The sequence below is a fragment of the Amphibalanus amphitrite genome, unplaced genomic scaffold (genome assembly GCF_019059575.1).
Source record: "Amphibalanus amphitrite isolate SeventyFive unplaced genomic scaffold, NRLGWU_Aamphi_draft 001103F_arrow, whole genome shotgun sequence".
In the NCBI taxonomy this organism is placed as follows: domain Eukaryota; kingdom Metazoa; phylum Arthropoda; class Thecostraca; order Balanomorpha; family Balanidae; genus Amphibalanus; species Amphibalanus amphitrite.
This window is the reverse complement of record NW_024882597.1, coordinates 212,771-228,713: the sequence shown is the minus strand read 5'-3', so window position 1 is coordinate 228,713 and position 15,943 is coordinate 212,771. Positions and strand designations below refer to the sequence as shown.

The 15,943-nt window shown below is 45.6% G+C and overlaps 2 protein-coding genes across 2 annotated transcripts; both read left to right on the top strand.

Moving 5' to 3' along the window:
• Window positions 1–1,211: 1,211 nt before the first annotated feature.
• LOC122370154 (adhesive plaque matrix protein-like) lies at window positions 1,212–2,874 on the top strand. The gene is made up of 3 exons (XM_043345516.1): window positions 1,212–1,512; window positions 2,011–2,273; window positions 2,460–2,874. Exons 1-3 carry the CDS (start codon window positions 1,504–1,506, stop codon window positions 2,743–2,745), a joined length of 558 nt encoding a protein of 185 aa, XP_043201451.1. The 5' UTR covers window positions 1,212–1,503; the 3' UTR covers window positions 2,746–2,874.
• Window positions 2,875–8,482: 5,608 nt separating this feature from the next.
• On the top strand, window positions 8,483–9,917 carry LOC122370153 (adhesive plaque matrix protein-like). Its single transcript, XM_043345515.1, has 3 exons — window positions 8,483–8,701; window positions 9,068–9,330; window positions 9,504–9,917. The coding sequence occupies exons 1-3, from the start codon at window positions 8,693–8,695 to the stop codon at window positions 9,787–9,789; spliced, it is 558 nt and encodes a 185-aa protein (XP_043201450.1). The 5' UTR covers window positions 8,483–8,692; the 3' UTR covers window positions 9,790–9,917.
• Window positions 9,918–15,943: the final 6,026 nt, after the last annotated feature.

Below are 15,943 nucleotides of genomic sequence, written 5' to 3'. Positions count from 1 at the left end.
GCAAGGTCATTTGTGCATTGGGTAACGTCAGGCGTGTGACGTCACTGACCTGACCCTGACCCAAAATGAACTACAAGAAACAACCGACGATGCCTGAAATGGATAGCAAATTCGAATTCAGGGCATCAAAATACCCCGAAAAGGCATACAAGTGCAAGAAGTCATTACAGGTCAACCGCGGTCACTGACCTGACCTTGACCTTCAGTAACCTTGAAAAGGTCAACGGACATTGTGCCAATGTCAAATCAGCCAGTTATGATTCTAAAACAATCCATCAGTGTGTCAGGTCAGTCGGCATTTATACCAATGTGAAGCAATCTCCAATTTAGCGTAAATCTGGCCGGAGGTTGTTCCCTTTATGACGTCATAACTCCGTGACCTGACATGACCTTGACAAAAAAAAACAAAAGTTGCGCAAAGGATGCCCCATAGGGTACTGAAAATGTGAGCAGGCTATCTGAAACGGTTCGGCGTGTAGCTAAGAAAACCTCAGGGGGGAGGGGTTGCACCCCTACATGGGCGAGGGTTAAAGAAAGCTTCGCAAACGCGTTTGGAACTTCTTCTTCGTCAGTGCTAGCTTTCCATAATACAAAATCCTAATAAGCTGTAGTGTAATGCTATAAGCTGTAGTGTTTTATTGGTCGTTGTGTCAGCTCTATGTCTCACAAAAAACAACAACACATAACCACCAACTGCTCAACAAAAGCACAATGTGCACTTTGGAATGGAATTTGGAGCATTGGAATGAGGACTTGTTTAACGGAGAGTGTAAGCTTTTTATGCATACTTATTGCGGTCAGCAACTGCAAAATGATCTGTTTATCATATTACTATCAGCAGTATCCCCAAGTACCACACTCTTACGCCATCCCTGCTTGACCCTGCAGGATTGGGACAGGGGGAGAGAGGGGAATAGGGGCCAGTCTGCCGTCCGTCGCGAGAACAGCAGCACTCAACGTAACCCTCCACAACTATCGCTATAAAACCTGACCGTGTGAACCAGCAGAAACTTAAGTCAATGCAGGATACTACTGATGAAGGGAGCCCGACGCCGCGATTTCGCATTCACGCACTAACGCAGGCGGCGCCGTGGCAGCAGGTGCGGCGCGTTGAACCTGGTGTGACTCCGCGAGCCCGGGGTCCCACGGTGGGCGGTGTCGGGGCGGTCGGCCTCCTCACACGCCTCACATTAGCCACGGGGAGAAGCTCCACCCTCGGTCCAGGGGGCCAATTAAACAATCAACACCGCCGGCAGCTGACCCAGTTCGGTGGCCGTCTGCCAAGGCCGGGCCGAGGGGAGCTGCCGAAGAGCCGCGGCGCCCCGCCCGCGACCCTCCCGCGCCGCCGACCCCTCCGCTCGAGAGCTGCCGCGCCGACCACCACGGTCAGGGGAAGGGGGCGTGACCGGCCGCCGGGCCCGTCCCGCCTCACACCGCCACCTACTTAAGGCCGCACCGACTGTGGGAGAGCATCAGTTCCACACCGATCCCACTACAGACAACATGAAGCTGGTGAGTAGCACATGGGTGGCATGGGTAGGAAAATGCCCAGTTGTATCCAAGTGTCTGAACAGACACCATGAAATGTCAGTCCCGATTCGACCATTGCTAGGTTTGTAAAGACAATCCGAAGTCAACGCATGCCCGGTTTGTCTGTAGTACGGTAGCACGCATTCGTGACCAATCTTTTGCAAGTCATCTTCGTCTTACCGCCATACCTTGGCGGCTGATTCGATGGCTCATTTGCATCGCACGATACTTTTCCGGCACACGTTATGATTATAGCAGGGAGTAAGGCAAATGTCTACTTGCCATAGAAGCACTTATAGGCTTATAGATTGTTTAACGTCATTTCTTTTAAGTTATTATAAATATTTGTTATCAGCATCATCACGCATCACCGTTTTCACATATGCCCAACAACATTTAGCGGCTACTTTGCTGGAAGCGCCTAGGACCCATGTCGATTTAGTAACATCTTCATAACTGCTCCTGTTGCTCGTTTTCCAGTTCATCATCGCTGCTCTGGCCCTGGTGGCCGTCGCCGACCGGCCCCAGCCTTCCTACAGGCCCCGTCCCACCTACGCTGCCCCGACCTACGCTGCCCCGACCTACGCCCCGGCCCCGACCTACAAGCCCCAGCCCAAGTACGCTCCTGCCCCGTCCTACGGCCACTCGAGCTACAAGCCGATCGCTATCCTGGAGCAGGAGGACGTCCACCCCGGAGATGGCACCTACAGCTCCAAGTTCTCTACCGAGAACGGCATCTACAGGTCAGTGATAATCAAATATACGAAACTGATGATAAAACGAACGAGAACGCGAAAATCGCCGACTGACAAAACCAAACCAACAAATCAATAAACAACACTGAATATTGATAGGTAAATAAGGTGCAAGGCGATCTGAATGACCGGACAATGGCACACCCTTAATGACGATTTTTCTTCTTCTTTTAGGTCCGAGACTGGCGTGCCGGTGCCCGGCTACGGCAAGAACGCCTACGGCGAGGCGGAGGACCTCTACCGCCAGGAGGGCTCCTGGAGCTACACCAACGGCTACGGCGAGGAGGTCAAGGTCGCCTTTGTCGCCGACGAGAACGGCTACCAGCCGTCCAGCGACATCCTGCCCACCCCGGTGCCCACCGAGTACCCGACCCCCGAGGTGGACCCCGCCTACGTCGAGCCCCAGCCCAGCTACGGCAAGCCCGCCTACCAGCCGGCTTACAAGCCCGCCTACAACTAAGTCACCCATTCGCCATCCATGTTCGACAAGTTACGCTCTGTGATGTTTCATCGGCCCTCGGCTATTTATTTATTTATATAAATGTGATGTGGTTTGTGAGGAGTGCAAAATATACATAATCATCTACAACTCTATCTATTTGAAAACCGCACACCAATAATGGCAATAATGGCGGCAGACATGTGCATGGGTCTGAGAGGTGCATCTTTGATCTCGGTGGATCTCTCGACAAAATTTAGGGGCTGGATCGGTAATGATCTCAGTGGATCTCTCGACAAAATTTAGGGGTTGGATCTGTGAGCTCATGTGATTTCGCGACAACTCTGTAGGTTAGGATTTATGATCTCTGTGGATCCCACAGGCAAAATGTGTGGTGGACCTATGATCTGTATGGAACTCACGACAAGATGTAGTCAATTGAACCAGTTTCCTACATAATTTTACACCATTAAGTGCAATACCATTGTGGACTGTCAACTCTGGGCCATAATTAACACCACTTGTAATCATTATAATAACTAAATTTGACTCTAAATCAACAACATTTCTACCGCAATCAAAATAGACCAGGAATATGGACAGTGCTACTTTTTGTGACAAATTATAACTTTTTCATGAAAACAGTCAGCACAGATGGATGTTTATCTTAGCAACAGGCAACAGCAGCCACTTCAGTCCAATAAACAAACAGATGTTGAGAAAGCAAACCTTGAAGGAAGACAGGTCAGTTTTGCTAACGTTAATCCAACCCATCTACCAGCTCATCTTGTAATCTCATCCATGCTTTGGCATTGTGCTAGGGCCATGTGTAGTTGTTATGAGAGATTTCACACAAAAAGAAGAATGGACTCGTAATATTCATAATCCACATTTGCTTGTAGGGGAGAGCGGGGCCAGTTGAACCACTTTTTATATATTGATATTCACAACGAGATCTAGTTGTCATATCAAAAAATGAACAATACCAGGAAAAAATATATTTTCGACTTTATTTTAAGATATGTGAAATTGTGTTTCAAACACATTTTGCTGTTAACGCATGCTTATAAAACAGCTCTACGACTGTTTCAAATGACCCCGATGCGAGGGTCAATTGAACCAGCCCATGGGGTCAATTTCACCTATATGCTTAACAATGAGATGTTGTCATCTTTAAGGCCACTTTCTTAAAGTCCATGTGGCTAATGACGTAAGATATGGTCGTTCTATGCTTAAGTAATTAGCCCTCGCCCTGGCAGCATTATTCATAACGCGGCCTGGCAGGGAAGGGGGTCGATGCGACCCCCTGGCGTTTCGAACCTAAGCGTCGTAGCGCTCCGCAACAAAGCCCAGTCGATTGCTCTCAACGAGAACTCGCGATTGGTGGTATATTTCTTGACCCTAGGTCAATGTGTAACCCAGATATGGCAGATTAAGCGCCACATTTGGGGGAAAAGCTATAATTTTCCAAGCTACTTAGCCACTATTGGCAAATCTATTAACCCTATTAGTGGAAGGCTCCTGGCTACCCCTATTAGTGGCAGGGGGGCTGTTTACGACCCCCCCTTGATATCTCGAGATCTAACGGGCCGATTTTCAAAATTCAAACAGCATTTGATTTCGCTCAACGTGATCTACATTTCTAAAAAATAAAAATTAAAAATGTAAATAGGGGGTAGAGGGGGGTAAAAACGGGCAAATTGCAGATACAGTTTAGACTGTTTATCACAGCCAGGTTTCTGAACCAATCTTAACGCAACTTTTGCCGATCGATAGAGAATGAACCAGGAATTCACATGGATCCTAAAAATATGCATTTTCAAAAATCATAGGCGGATACAGATCATTGAGATTGGGGGTACGCAAAAAGTATAGTAAATAAGGTTTTTGTTGGTACTGTTTCTAAAAAGGGTGGTAATGGTCTTGTTATGTTACAATTTTCTTATGAGAGAAGGACTACAATTGTATTGGTCATGCAAAGGCGGTGTCAGGGCACCTATGTTGGGAGGTAAAACATAACCCCCCTTTTTGGACGCCTGGATCCGCCTATTATAGCAAAAACGTGTCAAAAGAGGATGCACAATAACTTTGTATATGTTATCACATGATACCTTTCATTCACTGTTCGTAAAACTGGTGCATACAGTTATAATACATCAGCATCGTGATCTTCGCCCAAATGACTCGCTTCACGAATAGGACCCCCGAATTCCCAGTGCTCTGGAGCCGCTCCTGGTAAAGTTATGAACTTGAAATTTTCAGGGAATGTGCCCAATTTAGTTTTAGAAAAAGTCAGAAAATTTCAGCATCGTAGCTTCAGCGGTTTCGGAGATATTCCCGAAAAACCTGAGGGGTGGATGAAAACAACCCCTGCCACTAATAGGGTTAAAGATAGCGACATGAAACTTACACGACCGTGTTTCTCAACGAATTAGCAACCAAAAGATGTACAATTGACTACATTTCAGTCATTACTGACGTGACGTAGTCCCTGGGAACACGGGAGGTCACACCCGCCGCCGGCGAGGACGGTTGTTATTGATGTGGGTTGACCTTGTAAAGGTCAAGGAACAGTTTTGAGGGCGTTTAGGTGAAAATTGAGCCACGGATTCGGATTCAGGAACTCAAGAAAGCCCACTAAATACAGCTCATAACATGGAGGTCACCGTGTGAACATGCGAGTTCATTGACCTTAGTTGACCTTAGAAAGGTCAATAAACAATGTTAAGATTCATGCCCTGTCAAAAGCTGACATAAACCACACGGAATAGTTTCGCTCTTGTCAATGAGATCACGTCCAGTTATGCGGAATGTACGATTTTGTCAAAACGGTCGGAGGTTGTACTATTGGTCTCAAGATAAGGGCCCAGGCGACCTGTTGTTCGGATGCGCTGAATACCCTCGCCCTCGCCACAACTCGAGTGGGGGGGGGGGTGCTGGGTGTGGGGGGGGGGTGCTGGGGGGGAGGGTTGCACTCGACCCGAGTTGTGGCGATAGTAAGGGTATTCACCGCAACAAAACTACAGGTCGGCTGGGCCCTTATCTTGAGACGAATAGTATCTATTATGACGTCATAGCTCTGTGACCTGACATTACCAAAAAATAATGTTTACCCACAAGTTGCTGAAAGGATGCCGGAGAGGCTAAGAAAAATTTCAACGCGATCCAACTGATAGTTCGGCGCTCATCGCAAAAAAACCTAGGGGGAGGGGGGATTGCATCGACCCTCCCCCGTCCGCCAGGGCGAGGTTAAGACCAAGATCGGCTCAGTACCTAGGTACCAAGGATAGGCCATTTCACTCGGTTTTAGCTTACGTAGCACATCATCAAAATCAGCGCAACAAAGATGACATTCACGGGTCACCGGATTGTCAAAATGTGCCAAGCAGCGAGTAGCGAAAAATGAAAAAAATAGCGAAAAATGAATAGCGAAAAATAAAAAATTAGGCGTACCCAATCATGACAACAACTGTTGTGGATATCACAGTGGAGACATTAGCCTTTTTCACGACGGCCATCTGGTACACATTTGGTGCACATCTGGTACAGATTAGGTGCAGATTTGGTTAAATCAGGTTCAGTGTGTCTCTCAGCAGCTATTAGCTAGGGTCGCACTAATTGCTTATATGCCTACCTTGGCATATTATCAGAGAGCATCATCGATTAAAACACTTAAATAAATTCATAAAATGAAGATATTTGCTGTATATAAAAGAAATAAGGTGCAGATTTGGTCAAATCAGGTGCATTCGCCGGATAGCCCGTCGTGAAAACGGCTAATATTTCACGCGCGAGGTCCCAAATGGTTTGAAGGACATCATGCCAGAATTCACATACCTACAACAAGTAAGTCATGAACAATAACGGTAAGACGATTGGAAGGGAGGATCGGGAGATGACAAACACACAAACAAGCAAGACATAACAAATATAGCGATCCGTACCTACTCCGCCATACTAGCGCATCAAGGACCAGGAGGAGGTACATATGTGTGCTTAGGGTAGGTTTGAGCTCGCGAATGATAGGGATTCCATGATCTTTCAATCTGGGCAGCTCTGGATTCTATGTGAATTGTGCTATGGCAACGTACAGTCCACAGCAGAAGTAATGTGGGGTTTCAGTCATGGGTATGTTCTGCTTCTGAAGCTTAGGAACGATTAGCCAGACTACAATGAAACTTTGAATGTAGCTTATATGTATCGTCACCCTTGCAGCTGCAACTTTAGCTATTGACATCTTCTTTTTGATCACTCCGCATTAAACAATCGCCAGTCAAAGCCAACCGTTGAGATTGGTAAAACCCGACATTACTTTAGCGGTGGGCTGTACCTACATTGTATTTATTACTTACCTTTCGATAATGCAAACTTTGCTGTTGGCATCATGACATTTGAAAAGTAGTATTCACGACACACAATTCATATTCACTCAATATTGATGCATAATAGGTATCCTTAATTTTGTTTTGTTCAAGGTAACTGAAAGCTCTTTACCATTATTGCCTTTGCATCACATTTTTGTTTGTCTTACCATATGCTTTGGCATTCATGCCTTCTTGTGCAAAAAATTCATGAAAGCATTAGAGCACATACCTATGAGCTATGATTCCAGTGGATCTCTCGACAAAATTGGGGAGTTGGATCTATGATCCGAATGGATCTCCAAAAAAGTGATGGGTCAGATCTATGATTCCAGTCGACCTCTCGACAAAATTGAGGGGTTGGATCTATGAACCGAGTGGATCTTAGATCCAGATCCATGGCGGGTCTCAGATCCATTTTCCCGGATCCGTGCGCATGCACATGCCTATACGTTATGTGTTCAACGCTGATATATTCACTACACCTTAGTATACGCTTTTGCACGGCCAATTCTGAAGATTCAGGACCAAACCTGAATCACTTCGTGCCGGTCGATCGAGCCGAGCGGACGTGCGCCAATTTTGTCTCGTGAAGACTTGGGTGTGGTCGGTGTGGTGATTTAGTGGTAGGCCGAGGATATTATAGGATTAAAATAGTTTTTTTTTGTCTCAAGGCTATTAGAATTGTTAACGTAACCTATGACTAGAGTTTAGACTTCTCACTTTCAAACCATTACTTGTTTGCAGTTCAGCATAAAGTAAAGTAGCATCTGCGCATAGAGGTGCCATGGAGGAAGGGGATGTTAAGAGACTTATTCAGGAAGCTGTTAAGGAGGTGACTAGTGAGATGGAGGGAGAGATGAAAAAATCTGGGAGGAAAACAAAAAAAAACTATCAGTAGAGTCTCATAAATAATTGCCTGCGCTGATTTTGTCGTTCAGTCAGTACCTTGACGCTGATTAAATATTCCTTGCTGTCGAGCTCCTGCTTGAATATGGCACAGCACTTTGTATGTACAGGGCGTTCCAGGGTTCAACGAACACTACTCATCACCAGGGCTGCGGAGTCGGAGTCGGAGTCGGAGTCGGAGTCGGTCGGAGTCGACAGTTGTGACCGGAGTCGGAGTCGGAGTCGGAGTCGATTTTAGAAACCCGAGCCGGAGTCGGAGTCACCGACAATCTGTCGACTCCGCAGCCCTGCTAGGTCTGCGGAGTCGGAGTCGGGAGTTGGAGTCGGTCGGAGTCGACAATTCTGCCCGGAGTCGGAGTCGGAGCTGGTTTTTGAAAGCCGGAGTCGGAGTCGGAGTCGGAGACGCCGAAAATCCATCGACTCCGCAGCCCTGCTCATCACTAATCTGCGTAACCCCCCCCCTCCCCCCGCCTGGTCGTCAGAGTTAGGAGGAAGAGCCTGGCCGGACGACGGGCTCAAAACCCACCAGCCCCCACTGTAACTCACATTCTTCAAGTCAGCACGTTCCGGCACCATGGTCAGTCACGGTCAGGGGGCGTGGCCGGCCGCGGGCCCGTCCCGCCTCACACCGCCACCTACTTAAGGCCGCACCGACTGTGGGAGAGCATCAGTTCCACACCGATCCCACTACAGACAACATGAAGCTGGTGAGTAGCACTCGAATGAAACCGCCGCTTGAACAGCTGTGTTTCCGTCCTAGAGCGATGAAGTGGCAGAGTTGCTTCTGACCTAATCGCTCTACATCATTGCTGATTGCTGATGTTTTGTAATTTTGTGGGCTGGATGGTAGAAGCCGATTACCTCTACCAGCAATCGATTATTTTTTCTTATCAATAATCAAGGTAATGCGTATTGCATGGGCCATAGTCAAAACAAGAAGAATGAACGCTGAGTTTTGTAAAAGCCGCTAAGCCGATAATAGGACCCCCGGTACGTTCACGTTTTTCATTTAAAAGTCTCGATCGTCGTAAGTAAAGAATCGTCTATAGCTTGTGAACCCTTCTTTTTTTCAGTTCATTGTCGCTGCTCTGGCCCTGGTGGCCGTCGCCGACCGGCCCCAGCCTTCCTACAGGCCCCGTCCCACCTACGCTGCCCCGACCTACGCTGCCCCGACCTACGCCCCGGCCCCGACCTACAAGCCCCAGCCCAAGTACGCTCCTGCCCCGTCCTACGGCCACTCGAGCTACAAGCCGATCGCTATCCTGGAGCAGGAGGACGTCCACCCCGGAGATGGCACCTACAGCTCCAAGTTCTCCACCGAGAACGGCATCTACAGGTTAGTGACAATCGAATACGCTATGATAAGTAGGTAAACATTATCGCAAAAATAAGCAAGAACTGATATCGGAATTGTGAATAATTAGATAGCAGTCATGTAGTTATAAATGCTTGCTGTTCTGTATTGAACTGAATGAATGCATAATTTCATTGGCGATTTTCTTCTTTCAGGTCCGAGTCTGGCGTGCCGGTGCCCGGCTACGGCAAGAGCGCCTACGGCGAGTCGGAGGACCTCTACCGCCAGGAGGGCTCCTGGAGCTACACCAACGGCTACGGCGATGAGGTCAAGGTCGCCTTTGTCGCCGACGAAAACGGCTACCAGCCGTCCAGCGACATCCTGCCCACCCCGGTGCCCACCGAGTACCCGACCCCCGAGGTGGACCCCGCCTACGTCGAGCCCCAGCCCAGCTACGGCAAGCCCGCCTACCAGCCGGCTTACAAGCCCGCCTATAACTAAGTCACCCATTCGCCATTTATGTTCGAAAAGTTACGCGCTGTGATGTTTCATCGGCCCTCAGCTATTTATTTATTTATATAAATGTGATGTGGTTTGTGAGGAGTGCAAAATATACATAATCATCGATATCTTCAGTAAGATCTATTTCAAAACCTTACACCATCAATCAACATGCAACATAAGTAAAGCACGATACTATAGTGTAAATGTACAAAATACCGAAAAGGATTGGGTGGCTTGGAGGATGAAGTCACAGGAACTCGTTGCGAGGTGATGGCTCCATGGCACTTCGCAATCTACAGGACGTCCTGACAGTTTGTGGGCACCATTTCAACGTCAATACCACATACAGAATCTGTCACATGCCTATGTTATGAGTTAAATGCCGATCTATTCACCACCAAATCACTATACGGTTTCACGGCCGATGCTATACGTTAAAGACCAAACCGCACAGCAGAGCTTCAGAAATAATTGCCTTAGCCGATCTCGTCGTTCCGTCAATATTTTGGCACAATAAAAGACTCTGTGCTGTCGAGTTACTGCTAGAAAATGTCCGCAAGCTCTCTATCCCGCTGACACTGGGGGATATCTCCGGCCACATCTTCTACTTCTTCCAGAAAGCCGACAAATTGTTGCGCACAGTTGATAAGCACTGCTAAGGTATCATCAACCGAACTCTTTAACAACTTTGTTATGACACTTTGTGCATGGCGTGTCCCAGAATTGACCGAACATTATTAATCACTAATCAGCACATAAACTAGGGGAGAGTGGGGTAATTTGGCCGGTGGTGTAAATTGGCCGCCCCCACCTGTACGATGTCTAATAAAAGTGGGTGAAATAACTCTAGTCTCTATTCATTTGTCACGGGTAGAAATAACTGGAGGACAAATGCCAAAAATTAACCCCTCGTAGTTTTATTCAAAATTAATAAAACGTTAATTTCATTAGAAAACGGTAACTTTTACTTCTGTATACAAAGTTGTATAAAATGTAGTATTTGGGCTAAAAATGAATTCAGACATTATAGCGCCATTCTTGGGGGTGTTCAGCGGTTACAAGAGCAATTTCATCTAATTCCGTATAGCCGTGATGACTTTATAGACAAAAATTTTCAGAATGGCAATATGGGGTAATTTGGCCGGGACTAGCGGGGCAACTTGGCCGGTGCGCTCATGGTCACTATGCTGGGACGGCCGAGTTTTTATGGTCAATTGTATTATAAATGACATGAATCATGACCAACTTTGACTACAGGGTGTCCCAGAATTACCCGGACATTTATTTTCTGGCTAAAAGTACGATTGCGCTCGATTCTAATGATATACAAGCATCATACTTTTATAAGATATCCCTTAGCTATCGAGCTTGGGGACTGTGTGCTTTTGGTGACCGGCAACGACTCGAGTCAAGTATTATCCAGAGTCAAGTAAGAGTAGTCCTTTTCCGTTTTCAGCTTAAGCCACTAGTAGGCAACCATGGTGAATCAACTCCCTTTTTCAACTTTGTAAACGGACTTTCGGCGTGGTTTTTGCTGGAGAGCTTCAGCAGCTCATCTGCAAGCAGTTAGAATTGAGCAAAGCGCAATTACGAGTATATCAGCTAACGAAGCCAGAGAGAGCAAGAGATAAACCTGATTGACAAGCTTGGGCTCGGCCAAAAAGGGTCATGCACCAGTTGTCAAACGGGTGGTTGCTTGTCATGGACAACAAACGTCACTGATCTAGCTAAAAACTATCTAAACGATAGATCAGGATTATCTAAAGAACATCAGTCTACTTTCCACCACTATCTTCGCAAAATTTTGGAATTCGGGGTCCTCGCCTGAAAAAATATTCGAAAACTACGGGAAAAGCAGCGAAAATCACTACAATTCATCCCAAAAATATAACATATACAACAAAAAATTATATTGAAGCACACTTTGTGGTCTAACGAAGGTATTCTGTCATTTGAACCGCCCGGAAAAGGCGTGTGTGAACGTCAGATGGCTACAACGTCGAAAATCAAATTGTGAGATATTTTGAGCCACCGTGCACTCATTGGGCTTGATATAATGGCCCAAAGACAACCGTTAGCACAGAGTACTACTGCGGTAATATTCTACCAGTAAAAAAAACTGGATGCCGTAAACCAAATCGCCATGAACAGGTTTGTTTTGGAAACCAAATCTGTTGGAAGCCAAAGGTCCCGCCATGCTCAGACATGGAGCTTCTCCACTTCAGATGTAAAAAACGCGGCAAAAGTGGTGTAGGCAGCAATTTTAGTTTTGGGGGATAATGCCTTATGACCTGGGAACACTTTGATGTTAAGTTTATCTTATATGATCGTATTATCATCCGGCAACAGGTCAAAGAAAACAGGCCTTCACCCAGTTTCGGGAGAGCCGTAAAACAACTGAGACCAGCAATGGCTCGCATTTTCAATCATTGTCGGCTGATCTTGTAACAAGCGTATCTATTAGGTACATGTGCTATGTCACAGCCACCCTAGTTGACTATATAGGACGATAAAAAGAAAAAAGCGCAATCATGTTTGCCTTATTTTATACGCTAATTAACAATGTCCGGGTAATTCTGGGACACCCTGTACTTTGATGCCTTACTTCCAATTGGTCAACTGTAAGAGCATGTGACGTCATCAAAGGTTACCAAACGTTTTTTGCTAATAAATCCTTACATAAAAATGGTTCAGCCGCACAAATGGTCTCATTCTGTTCAGCTCGCCAAGGCGCATCGAATGATATGCATGATGACCTTGAAATCACGTGACCTTGAGGTCAAGCGACCTGATGTAACGTGACCTGAGGTCAACCTTTGACCTTGACTTCTCAAGGTCAACACATATATCTTTCGATGCGGACTGACGAGAGAATTACGATGGCACTCGAAGTTTTGGCCTAGCTTGATTACTTCAAAAGTTATTCGTAAAAAACTGTCTTCGCATCTAGAACCGCTAATTTGGCTACTTTGACCCCTGTGACCCCTGAGTCAACCTTCCAAATGCGGCAAATGCGTCATAGGACACACGTCATTGCTGAATCTGAAGCTGGCTCGCAATATAACAGAAAATCCCGACCGCAAACTAACACCGGCCAAATCGCCCCACACCCCCGGCCAAATAACCCTGCTAGTGGGGCAATTTGGCCGCCTTGCAGACCTTTGCAATGCGTCACAATTTCAATATAAGTAATTACTCTATCATTTCAAGTTCACTGTCCAGTAAAGTAAAATGAATGCGACACCTGCCAGCGTTGAGAAAATGCAGAAATATGTCGTCAATTATAAGTTATATCGTTTTCTAAAAAAGCGGCTAAATTACCCCAACCTCCCCTAAAGAAGACATGACTGCAGTTCCTTCTTTTGATCGTCCGGTTAGTCCATCATTGGCAGCTACAAAACGAAGCATTTAACCCTATTAGTGGCAGGGGGATTGTTTTCATCCACCCCTCAGGTTTTTCGGGATATCTCCGAAACCGCTGAAGCTACGATGCTGAAATTTTCTGACTTTTCCTAAAACTAAATTGCGCACATTCCCTGAAAATATCAAGTTCATAACTTTACCAGGGGCGGCTCCAGATCACTGGGCATTGGGGGGTCCTATTCGTGAAGCGAGTCATTTGGGCGAAGATCACGATGCTGATGTATTATAACTGTACATATGCACCAGTTTTACGAACAGTGAATGAAAGGTATCATGTGATAACATATACAAAGTTATTGTGCATCCTCTTTTGACACGTTTTTTCTATAATAGGCGGATCCAGGCGTCCAAAAAGGGGGGAGGTTATGTTTTACCTCCCAACATAGGTGCCCTGACACCGCCTATGCATGACCAATACAATTGTAGTCCTTCTCTCATAAGAAAATTGTAACATAGCAAGACCATTACCACCCTTTTTAGAAACAGTACCAACAAAAACCTTATTTACTATACTTTTTGTGTACCCCCATTCTCAATGATCTGTATCCGCCAATGATTTTTGAAAATGCATATTTTTAGGATCCATGTAAATTCCTGGTTCATTCTCTATCGATCGGCAAAAGTTGCGTTAAAGGGACTATCCCACCTTTAACATGGGATTTGAGTTGAGATAGCCAAGTTTGCGGCGAGGTTCAGAAACCACTATCTATCTAGGTAGCACCCCCGCGGCCTCTTGGTGTTGAAGAAATTCGTTCCCTTCATTTGAAAATGGGCCTTGTACAAGGCCCTATCTTCAACATGGAGCGACCGTTAGTGTGACGTCACCTCGTTTAGTCATTCTGATTTAAATGGGTTTGTTCGTTGAAAAATCGCTTAAAACTTGGTCTGAACTTTGTTGTGGTGCCTACAGAGTAAAAAGAATCAGCTTTATGACAGTAATGTGGCCTGGGGAAGGAGGTAATTTTGGGCTGTGACGTCACATATTTGAAAGTTTGTGTTTGGAATATGGGAAGCCTAAGATGTTTAATGAAAAATAAATGCCAGAACCGTGTTCCTGGTCATCCAATCTATAAAGTCGGGCACAATTTAACTGGTTTTAACAACATTTTAGAAGGTGGGATAGTCCCTTTAAGATTGGTTCAGAAACCTGGCCGTGATAAACAGTCTAAAATGTATCTGCAATTTGGCCGTTTTTACCCCCCTCTACCCCCCTATTGACATTTTTAATTTTTATTTTTTAGAAATGTAGATCACGTTGAGCGAAATCGATTGCCGTTTGAATTTTGAAAATCGGCCCGTTAGATCTCGAGATATCAGGGGGGTCGTAAACAGCCCCCCCCCCCCCTGCCACTAATAGGGGTAGCCAGGAGCCTGCCACTAATAGGGTTAAAGGAAATAGTTCACTTTCCTGAAATTAGTATTTTGCTATGGATTTATGATTTTTTATGCTCATAATGATCAGAAAATAAAATAAAACCTTTCTGTAAAAACAATTATTTTCTATATTTTATTACAGGAAGAACTATATTATACGTAGAATAATGTTTTGACGCGGAAGCTTATTGCGCGTTGACCAATCACTTTGCATTGTTCAAACCTACGCATGCTGCATTGGCTGTAAGCAGCATGCTGATTGGCTGACGATGACGTGACTGCATTCCTTTCTAAGACACCACCAGACACCACATTCCTGCCTAAGACACTCTTTTTGGAACGGGAAATTGAATATTTTTGCTTAGGGTGATTGTTGGGCCGTAAAAGCTTATGATTTGTGCTAGTCTCAGCGCAAGCTACAAGACTGTTGCTATTTCAGTTCAAAACCCATTATTAAAAGTGAACTATTTCCTTTAATCGACACAATGGCCACTGCCACTAGTTAAGCCATCGGATCAATGGAACGCCGTGCTGGTTTAAGTTGTTTTACGCGGCTCCACAAATTGACCTAAGCCACTCTTTCTTGACCTCATAAAGTCTTTCTTTTGATGGAATCAAAAGTAATATAAAGTTTACATGCCTAACATTAAACTTTATATTTCTTGACCTCTTGCCGGAGGACACTGCAAATATTTTCGACTGAATTGACATCCAAACTGTATACCTTCATAAAGCGTTCCCAAAAGAAGAAAAAAGAAATGCTGCTGTGCGTGGTTTTTGACGTATGAAGCGGAGAACCTCCATGCCTGAGCATGTTTGACCTTAGGCTACTACAAGCTTTTGTTTTCAAAACGGACCCGCTCATGGCCATTCGGTTCAGGGCATCAAGTCCATGCTTCGCTGAAATCTTGCCGCAGCAGTGTTTTGTGTTAAAAATCGCGTTTGGGATATCACATCACACATGAAGCTGAATGAATGCTCAGTGCACCTTGGCTCAACATTTCTCACACTGATTTTTGACGGGTATTTGGCGGTTTCTGCTATTGGGACGCTGTCGTCACCATCTGATGTTCACAGTAACACATGGCTTTTGTTTGAAATTCAAAGAGCAGAATATTGTAGGGCCATTACAAGGATGTGAGAAGCGCTTTGATAAATGCTTGGTTGATTGGCAGATTTGCAACCATGCGCACGGTGTTTGGCTTGTTGTTCGAGGCGATTGTCCCTAATCTAAAATTTGGTCGAAGTTAGCGGTGAAGATTAAACAGATTTTTAGTAGCAAGCCCTGGTCAGTCGTTTAGCTAGTTTAAGAAAGATTGGTGATGATAAGTGACGTTTGTTGACCATGCCATAA